Source organism: Eurypyga helias, unplaced genomic scaffold, assembly GCF_000690775.1.
Source record: "Eurypyga helias isolate BGI_N326 unplaced genomic scaffold, ASM69077v1 scaffold39288, whole genome shotgun sequence".
NCBI classification, from domain to species: domain Eukaryota; kingdom Metazoa; phylum Chordata; class Aves; order Eurypygiformes; family Eurypygidae; genus Eurypyga; species Eurypyga helias.
In genome coordinates, this window is record NW_010269574.1 from 1 (window position 1) to 10,697 (window position 10,697).

At 47.5% G+C, this 10,697-nt stretch overlaps 1 protein-coding gene across 1 annotated transcript; it reads right to left on the reverse strand.

The window, feature by feature from the left end:
- Positions 1–2,033: 2,033 nt before the first annotated feature.
- LOC104514458 (H(+)/Cl(-) exchange transporter 3-like) lies at positions 2,034–10,341 on the reverse strand (the record flags this gene model as incomplete). The annotated part of the gene is made up of 5 exons (XM_010158146.1): positions 2,034–2,272; positions 3,901–3,976; positions 6,479–6,695; positions 8,218–8,616; positions 10,155–10,341. Coding segments are annotated over 5 exons (1,038 nt in total), but the record flags the coding sequence as incomplete, so codon positions are not given.
- Positions 10,342–10,697: the final 356 nt, after the last annotated feature.

Here is a 10,697-nt window from a genome sequence, read left to right on the forward strand (position 1 = left end):
CCCTGCAGAGGTGCGGTGTGTTTAAATCCCTCCGCGGCCTTCCGTAAATGGGCCAAATGCTGCTCCTCGAGGGGTTTCTTCAGGCTGACGCGGTGCAGCAGCACACATTCCGGACTCCTTGCGCGGAAGAACACGGCTCGCTGCTGCAACGCTCCCGCTTGATCCCAGCCTGGCTCCTCCCTTAGCTCCAAATCCAGGTTTAGCACACAGGGGCTGGTGGGCACGAGTACCGGCATTCCAGCTGGGAATGCTACCGCGCTGGAGACAGAACCGCTCCGCGCACTCTGCCGCTAAAGACGCCACTGGGGTGACTGTGGGAATGCCCTGTGACCCTGGGCACCTCTGCCTCTACACCTGTACCACGTCACCTCTGCAGGCCTGCGGGCGTAACTGCTGCAAGGAGGGAATTATAGCTAGCTCTTAGGATAAAGCATGATTTCTGTCAGCCAGATTCCTTCCTTTTTTTCCTCCCGACTTCAGGCTTACACTGCTTTTTCTCCTCCGCACGTGTGTGGTAATTCGATAAAATAAACACGAGACAGGTTAATCCAGTGACCGGAAAAGTAAAGCAATCGGGGAGCTGTCGGTTCACCTGCGTGCTGCTGCCGCCCACTTCCACAGGTCCTGCCCAAGACTGGGGTACGGGCTTCGACTCTGCCCTGCCGCTCCGCTTCGGATGGGAGGCTACCCATCGCCTGCTCCGCTACAGCCTGGGGAGGGGGGCAAGGAAAAAAGGCGGAGGCGAGAGCAATCTGAGAACTGTAACTGCTTTCTTCCTGTTATTTTTAAAACCCTGCAGGGTTTTTTTTTTAAAAATGAAATCTTAGTAGTATACTTCTAGTTATCTGCTGCGAAGGAAAAAGGAAATCAAGGTAACGGCAGCGAGAGGCGGGCTTGGAAATGATCTCGTACGCGTGCTGGATCACAAAGAACCCGTTGTGTTTAACCCACTCATCTCCTTGTAAACATCTGCTAACCCTCCGGCGCTCTCAGAGGGTTATGGATTATTCTAGAAAATCACATTTAGAAGGATAATTAGTTACGTGAGATACCAACCGATTCATATTTAATACATTTTTTTCTTAAATCCATACAAATATAAATAAAGAATGGCAAAACTCCAAGAAAAATAATATACATTTAGTGCAAGTTATGAGTTACGTTTCTTCCTACCATGTCAGCAGCGGAACGTCGTCTGCGGGGAAGGAGAAATAAAAACGACTCTTCCCAAATTTTACACGGGGGGAGGGGAGGGGGAGTACACATCTCCAGTGTTGCAGCATGCAATTTGTACCAGATCCACGTATCCAGAGTCCTTCCAGCTCTCGGCCAGGACAGCGGTATTTTCCCTCGCCCTGCCCAGCGTCGGTGTGTTTCGTAGTGTTTTCGATACAAAAATTGCATAAGATCAGGTCGCGCTGTTCACGCTTTCTGCGGCCAAACCAGGATTTTCCTCCGAGCGTCACCGGGCCGGGCCTCGTCCCGTCCCGCGCGGTCCTTGCGAGGCAGTACCTGTTCAACCCGGTTGCGTGGCGGTGGACCGGGCGTTTCGCAGCGTACAGACCCGCACGCGTAATGGCACGGGAAAAACCTTCCCTCCTTGCGATCAAACCTCAGGGACTCACAGTACATCTCAATATGAGAAAGAGCTGCTTCAAAAGGGCACACGGATTTTGACGAGGCTCTGTTACGGCTCAGGAGGGAGAGAGAAAGCTCTTCTGGAATGTAGGAAGGTGACGCGTAATAGCGATAGGTTTCACGAGTTAACACAACGGTTTTCAATGGGAAAAAGGGCAAGACCTTTCAGTTTCCGTACGATGGCTCCGTTCCAAGCGATCCCTCCAGAAAACGGGGACTCCCACCACACAGCCCTCTCCAGTGCTGAGGTACCAGGCGGGGCGTGGAGGATCGCGCCACCTCGCCCGGCTCGCTGCACTCTCATGGCAGACCTGACCTCAGGACGCATCCAGTGCAGGGCGGCGCCTCTCCCTTCCCCACTCTCCCATCAGCCTTCCTCCTCGCCACGTACTCCCCCAGACCGAGTCCCGATGTCCGGCAGCACCGTCAGGCAAACCCCCCGCTCTCGTCTCTGATGTTAGCAATACCTCCCGGACTAGAGTGTTGTGCTGTCCAGCAAATGCACCTCCTCTTCCGTTGCCTCCCTCTCCTCAGCTACGGCCTTCAGTTGAACATGATCGAGGCGGGGTCGTGGTTTGCCGTCTGGGCCATATGACGGAGGATATCTTTTTTTGTGACAATGCCAAGGAGGCGCCTGAAAAGGATAAACAGAAGCCTGGCGTTAATCCGAGGAAGCGGAAGGCATCTGCAGCCAAGTCCTTTTTGTTGACAGGAACAGAGCGAAAAGTAAACAGCCGCATTTTCTGACCCAAACAAGAACCCCCTGTTGATCAGAATGTCGAGGAAGCACCGGCTTGCTGGAAGACAGCAAAGCTGAGACCTTCTCAGAGGGTCTCTGGCAGCTGCAACCCGTTTCAGTGAAATGCAAGTAGAGCCCAGGACAATTTTGGAACTTTTTGTTTCTACAAAACCAGAATTTTGATGAGCGTATGCCAACAAAAAAGTACCAAAGAGGGACAAAGGAAAACGAGGCATGAAAAAGAAGCGATACCGACCCCACTTTGGACGGGAAGCCCCTCCCGACCTAGCCATCAGGAGTGATGTACCGCTTGATGGCCCAAAACCCTAATGGGAAAATCCCGCTTCCCTCCATTTTCACATGGAAAGGATCCTGCCAGCCCGACGCGCTGGCTCAGGCTGAACGTGTTCATAGGAGCACACTGTGTCGGCCACGGAGCTGGGCAGATAAACCCCACGGAGCTGGGCAGATAAACCCCACGGAGCTGGGCAGATAAACCACAGCTGACTAGTTTGCGGGGTTCACGGCTTTAGAAAATCGACTGTAGGTAATCAAGCTCTCATTTCCCAATTTGGATACGGTGCTCTTATGACTGGGTCTTCACGGCTTTTCAGACTAAAACTCTGCCAAATATCAACAGGGGTGAAGCTGTCCAAAAGGATAATGTCCCAGGAGAAGCAACGAGCAGAAAGGCTGAGCTGCTGCCCTCGTTATTCCGGTCAGAACATGTCGGTTTGTCTTAGGAGAGGAGGCATGAAATACTTGTGAAACATGAGCGTAAAACGAGAACGCAGTCAGCACGTTTTGCACTAAACGTGGCGGGTGGGTCGAGTAGAGATGGAACTAGCAACCCCCGTCCAAATTAAGACAAAGGCTACCTTCTATCCAAGGTTAGTTCCCAACGCCGCACCTAGATTCCGAAGTCGGAGGCAACAGGGCAGCACGCCGCTGGGTGCCTATCGCTCTACGTTCCGTAAGGGAGAGCGTTCACCGCTGCAGCTAACAGCGGCACAATCACACGACCCCATGTAAAATCCCAGGTCTTTACCAAAAATAAGAGGACTTTTCAAAAACCACGTTGATGAAGGGGGATGGCAGGGTAGGTCTAATGCTGCGATACACGAGAACAGGCTTGGCTTCTCAAAAAGCCTGAGCTCACTTTGCTGCCGAGGTCGGAAAAAGAAGTCGGCACATACAAAACGATCTTAATTTGCGGGAGTCACGGCAAAAGAATTCCTCGCGGCGTGCTTTCCCACCCGGGGGGACCAGCACATCATCGGCTAGATGAAGCTGTGCCGCCTCGGGAACAAAAAGCTCAGGAAGTTGTGACTAATGGCACGTCCCGACTAACCCCGGCATTGCTACAGAAGGATTCTGCACGGCGTTTTAGGGCTTCGTGCAGATGTTTAGCACACGGTGATTTCGTGGCTCAGCCGACATCACAAAAGCCCTGAACAGTTCACAAGTTTCATGCTTCCTGACTTCTAACGTGTCTAATTATGAGATCTGATATATCTAATCACCAAGGGTTCGACGTGCTGCTTTACTTGCTCGAGATGCTCTAATATGTTCTTCTTGGTGATGATCCCCAAGACAATCCTGAAACAGATCACGTTACGCTAATAACTGGGTGTGAAATCAAATGAAAGAAAAGTTCTAATCACAATGAGAAAGGAGCAGAGGCGAGCAAAACTAAAGAAAAAAAGCATGGTGGCAGGAAAGCGAATGAAAGAACTAAATGAAAACCGATTTGAAAGTCAGTAGCCTTTCCCAGACATTGACTTTTTTATTTTTCTCCCCAAATGCTGAACACAGTTGGGTCTTCAACCACCCCCGAGCAGCGTGTTCCTCATACCAAGCACGCATCAGGGGAGTTTGCTTCGTCCCTGCTCCCCAGATTTGTGTCTCTGCAGGTATTAGAGGCACTCAAACCAAAATCTACTCTATTTCCTTGGCTTAACAGTTACTTCTCCTTACACGTACAGATAATTATTCACATTTTAACAAGCCACAGTAGTTGAACAAAGCAGTAAGTGTGTAAAGTCACAGCAATTGAGGTTTGCGGCTGCACCACAGAGCAGGGTTTATCTGCTGTCCCTAAAACTGGACAGAATTCAGACAATTTCTCATGCATGACAGTACCAGTCAAGAGCAACTCCCTGGAATGCATATGCTAGTACAAATTGGAAGAGTGAGGCTCAGTCTTTATACATCCCTATGGGGACTTTTTACAAGGGCCTGTAGTGACAGGACAAGGGGTAACGGGGTTAAATTGAAAGTGGGGAGGGTTAGATTGGATATCAGGAAGAAGTTCTTCCAGGAGAGGGTGGGGAGGCACTGGGACAGGTTGCCCAGAGAAGCTGTGGATGCCCCATCCCTGGAAATGTCCAAGCCCAGGCTGGATGAGGCTTGGAGCAACCTGGTCTAGTGGAAGGTGTCCCTGCCCATGGCAGGGGGGTTGGAACTGGATGGGCTTTAAGGTCCCTTCCAACCCAAACAATCCTGTGATTCTCCGTTTGTCATCCTGATCAATTTCTGCACAGTTCCTATTCCAATCTGGATTAGAACAGTAAATTCATGTGTGTCTTTCTATTCAGTTTGCAGGAAATCTGGCAAAATACATATTAGTCCGCGGTGCCCACATGGCGACAGGCCATGGCTAAATACCACTGGTACCACCATCTACTATTTGATACTGTTGTAATGGACAGCGTGCTCGTGGAGTATCTCGAGTTTGTAAATTGAAGTAGGACAACAAATGTGAATGTCTGAAACCAGCAAATTATTAAAGCCACCGCTACTTGCTGCTACTTTTTTATAAAATAGTTAAAAATTTGTAGTACAGTTTCACAAAGCTTTGCAAGATTAAGCTCTCTTCAGAGTGATTTTGACACCAACGTTTGAGCACTCAACCGCAACAGAAACTAAGAAAAAAAACCATCATAGGAAATACTCTTCACTCAAGTTTTATCAATTCAAATTTCCCTCCCCAAACCAGGAACTGCAGGCCTGCCAAGCGTCTGATCATGCCGCCCTGTCATCAGAGAAAGGGGTTTCCAGTCATTTATGCTTCTGAAAACATTCCATATGGGGATGCGTTAAAGAAAAAGCAGGAGAACATTTTAAATAAATCTGTTTTAAAACAGGGCGGAAAAAAGAAACCTCTTTTTGCCAAGGGCAAAGCGAAGTTAGACCAACCCATGTTTCAGGTTTCTTGAGTTTTTGCCCGTGGACACTGATCCTAAATAATGTGGATTAGCAAGGAGTGTTTCACCCTCCAGGCACCTCAAAGACATGCTAAAGGGAAGGCAAGGTGCTGCGGTAGGAGCTGCAATGCTCAGCGTTTCACCCGGGAGAGACAGGAGAGCAGAAGGTTGCAGGAAGGGCTACGCAGAAAAGGATCACGCGAAAGACAGGAGTCCTTCCGCTCAGAGGCAACTGTAACGAACATTCCCATCTCCAGGGCTAGGGCTAACTCATTTAGCGGGCAATCACACCCCACAGTCTCATCTACCAACATTCTGAATCTTAAAATTACTTTCTTGAAATATTTTGAAGCGTAGAAACAAAGGTTAGTTCCCGATCCAGCAGCAGTTAGTTGGTTAGTTGTTAGCATTCCAAAACCAAGAGCGTGGCGGTGAATGCCGTCGCTAAACTCCAGAAGAGGAGATACAGACTGGGTAATTTTCTCCCTTTTTTATGAACCCAGATGTTCAACAGCTGACACACTGCCAGAACGTGGGGAAGAGCGAGGAATCGCAGGCCTCAGCGCCTCACACCCGACCGAATTTCTGCGAGACAAGGCCTGTCTCCTCCACACGTAAAGTGGGCTGAAGGAGAGCTGATTTTTAAGAGAACGTCTTAAAACGAGTGAAACGGCCTGCCTGCTCACTTGAAATACACGGGGGGGAGTAAGAATTTAAGGGAGGAGCCACAGCACAGCACCCTCTTAACCAACAGTTAGAGACCTCAGGGGCAGGACCAAACTTAGGGGTTCCAATAGCACGATCCTGGACCACACCCTGGTTCAAACACTCTGATCCTGGAGGTGGAAGTTAACTGTACCCAACAAAGGAACGGCACTGCTGCCACTTTACTCACCCGTTGTGTGTTACAAGGCACTGCCTCAGACCCAGCTTCCGGAAAATATCCACCACTATTTCCATGGGGGTGTGGTCAGTCACGGTGAAAGGGCTCATATCAAGTATGCTTCTCAGCTTCAAAGGTCGAGGGCTTTCTGCTGGAAGTGATGGGGTGTGCTGGGCAAAACAGACCCTGGAGCTGCCAACAATCCCTTCCTGCTTCTTTCTAGCGCTTTCTTTAAGAAAAAGAGAAGGGGGGGGGAGGGGGGTGGGGAACAGCAGAGGAGGAAGAATTTACATTCTTGGAGTAAGGTATTTAGTGCGAACAGACAGATCAATCAACGCTGCAAGACTGATGTTACCCTCTAGATGCTGATAATCTGATATTCTGTTCTGCTGTGTGCCACAGCCACCGCTTTAAGCCCGTGCAGTGTTTCTGCAGCCATCACAAACACCGTCCACCATACAGCTTCAGCCATTCTTCGGCTACTACCACCTCTTCCACTCCAATAAATAACTCTTACTTACTACGAAGAGGTGGCAAGACTTAAAAACTACCATGCAGGAAGCACTCAGACGGTGGCTGAAGAAGTTGCCAAGGGGAAAGCCAACCTCGGCTGACTGCTCCCCTGTCATGGCTGTACTTAATGCTGCTTTGAAACCAAAGACCCAACTTCCCATCACTCTGAAAATCCCGTCGTCTTCTTTATACGGACTGGTTTGGCTTTGTGTGAACTGGATCCTCTTTGTGTCTTCACCACCTCGGTGACATCAGCATCCCTCCCTCCACCTGCACTGCTCCACACCATGACAACCCAAGGCTGAGCAACCTGGACTGTGCGCTCAGCAGCCGAAAGGAGTCTCCCCCGTGTATAGTACCCGAAGGATGTTCTGCTATTTCCCATTTACTCTTAAGTCAAAGCAGCCGTAAACCAGTACGACGTCTACGGTAATTCCCAAGTGTTGGACCTTCACATACGTCTTACACGGCGTAAGACCGCGGTATACGCAGTATTACAACCAGAGGCAAAAGTTTTACCGAAATAACCAATTTTCTGACACCAAATGCCACAGTTCTGTAACATTTTCTTACATAATAAGGATTTTTTGCTTACGATAATATCCTCAAAAGCCACAGATTTTTTTTCTTGCCAACGAACAAAGCCCTGTCACAGAAATCACACAAGTCCACCCAGAGAAAGGTGGCTGAAAGAGGGCTTGTGTGCTGCTGTGCCCAGGGACAGGCTTCCCGTTACACAGACAAACGGAAAACCAGAAACCTAAAGCAATGAGTCTTTCAGTGATCTCCCCGTGATGCAGTCTCAGTTGTTACAACAGGAGTGACATGCTCTCAGAGTGAAGCGCTATATCCATTCAGATTTTAAAATCTCTCGGACAGCAATTCTCACAGAATTCTGCTGTTCTACAACAAGAACTGCTCACTTTTAAAGAAGAATGTTAATGCAGTGTCACTTGAGGAAAAAGATTTTGAGGCTAAAGCCTCCAAACAAGTAACGCTACTGGACTAGATGGTGGTGTGGCCTGCTTTGGTGTGACAACCCTTGTTTATGACAGAGACTAACACTCCTTCAGAGCCTGCGACTGACGATGATCGTACTCTTCACTCAAGGAGCAGACAGCCTGTAAGAAGTATGTGAACATGACATGAGTCTAGAAACACTCAGAGTAAATCCTGGTTTAAGCTATAAAAACATTTAAACTGGCATATATAATCATGCAATACTGGAAGATAATTACCTATCGCAATAGTCAAATCTCTTCTTAGAGCAAAACCCACTAGTCTCTGCGATTCTTTTGACATAATAACAGGAAAACCATTATAGCTGGTTTCGTTGATCAAGTTTTCTATGTCTTCAACTGTCATGTTATCCTGGGTCAAAACTGCTAACGGTGGATCGCTCCTTCGAGGTCTCATAACATCAGCAGCCAGTGTTGTGTGAGTAAATTCTTCCTTTGCATCCAAGAAAGGATATCCATTCAGTCGGATGTGTGCCTCGTAGATGCCTTCCCTACCGAAGGCATCTCCTACCCACTTACTGGTCATGACTGCAGCCATTAGGGGCACAATGTATTCCAGCCCTCCTGTTAACTCAAAGACAATCACTACCAGGGACACAGTCATCCTTGTCACACCACCTGCAAGAAAAACGGCAGCCGGTAACATTCCAACACCAGGAAACAACCCGTTGAGAACTTCCTGCCCTCCTGCTAAGAACTACAAACACAACTTTCCCAGGAAAGGTCATCTGACAAACATCATTCCACGTAATGCAAACAGAAGCAGACAGGAAAAGAGACGACAAGACCTGGAGAAGTGAGCTTTAGGGGAAATTCCTAGGAAGTCAAAGAATTAAGGACTTGAAAAATATGTGCATTCCTTTCACTATGTATTTCTATGTACTGTCTATCACTATGTATTCTGTTGTATCTATGAAAACTATGTATTTCTCCATACCACTCCGAGGTTCCTAAGAAATGTAGGGAAAATGGAAAAAGAACAGCGCTAACGCCAGGAAGTCACAGGTAGCAATTTGAGAGCTGTGTTGTCCAAAGGATTAGAAATTCAATGTTGTTGCATAAAAGCTAAGGAGAATTGTAAGCTGATGAACAAAAATATCTCTTTCTTGGACAATGGGAGAAGACAGGGATTTTATTTCTCTTTTGCTGGGATTCAAGACGGTTTTCCTGCCAAGGTATCAGAAGCAGTGTCTTCACTCAGTCGCAGATTACCATCTTTCTTTCAGCGCATTTGAAAGTGAGGCAGGTTGCTCTACTGAAAGACTAAACTTCTCCAAGAACTAAATTTGTATCAAATGGTTTATTTGGCCACTGAAATGCACTTTTCCTTAAGGAAAAGGTCTGCTTTTTCTCAGGATCTGTACTAATGATGTTTAATTTGTAAAGCAACAAAGTTATAAGCTAGGAGAAGACAAGACCTTCAAAAAACCTCTCCTAGTTTAGCTGCCCAACTTAAGCCTCTTTCCATTAAGCCGATTTTCAACAGTTTGTAAATCTGACTTGTTAAAAATATCCCAAGCTGGACTCTTCAGATCATTATATGCTTCTGAAAGTTTTGCTTGGATTATGAATTTCATGAGCATTTTTTACAATTCACGTAGATGTGGCAGCCGATCACGTCACCTCCCTGTAATAATTTCATAGAATCATGGAATGGTTTGGGTTGGAAGGGACCTTAAAGATCACCCAGTTTCAGCCCCCCTGCCATGGCAGGGATACCTTCCACTAGACCAGGTTGCTCCAAGCCTCATCCAGCCTGGCCTTGGACACTTCCAGGGATGGGGCATCCACAGCTTCTCTGGGCAACCTGTCCCAGTCCATTTCAACAGTACTTGACTCTGCAAATCCCACGCTTCACACATTTCAAGAAACTGATTTTTGTGACTGATGTAGCAATGACACCTCTTGATGCCAAAATGAGAAAGCAAATGCTACTATTTAAATTCTTCTGTTTCTCATCAATTTAAATTTCACGCTATCCCTCAGATCGTAAGGCTACAATGGTCTCGTGCAGTGATGTGAATGTATTATTCTGAAGAGAGGGAAGTCCATATAGAAGTGTTCCAAAAGTGCACGTTTGTATCTCCATTTTTAATCATCTGGTTGGCAACATACACAAAATTAGCTACTCAGTTACGTTGTCAGAAGGCAGTTACCTAAGCATGCAGCAGCACCAACCATGGCATAAAGACCAGGTGTAATACAGTCAGCTCCAACTTCACACCACTCCTTGAAAATGAACCAGTCGTGATGGTAGTAAGCCAGCTGCTCCACTGCAATTCCTACAATCCTTCCGGCTATTGCTCCAATTGCCATACTAGGTATGAACAACCCAGATGGAACCTGAAACAAAACCAGAACTGCTGTCATGCTCATGGGAATATACGTGATGCACAGTTTTACAGGTCATTTCCCACCCACCCCCTGCCCCAGAACAGATGCAAATGCTCAAACTGTCACGTGAAAAACATGTAAATTGACATTGCAATATTCATAAAACTTAACACAATGCTACTGACACCTCTGACCAACCTGGGTAGCTGAATCCATTCTGTGAGCACCCTTATATTTTACTGTACTTAAGAGCAAATCTCTCTGCAATTCAGGACCATAAACTAGACTCTCAGTACCAACAGCACGGTTCTTACCATACGTGTGTCCAATAGCTCCACTATTCACAGGTTCACAGAGTGGTCGGG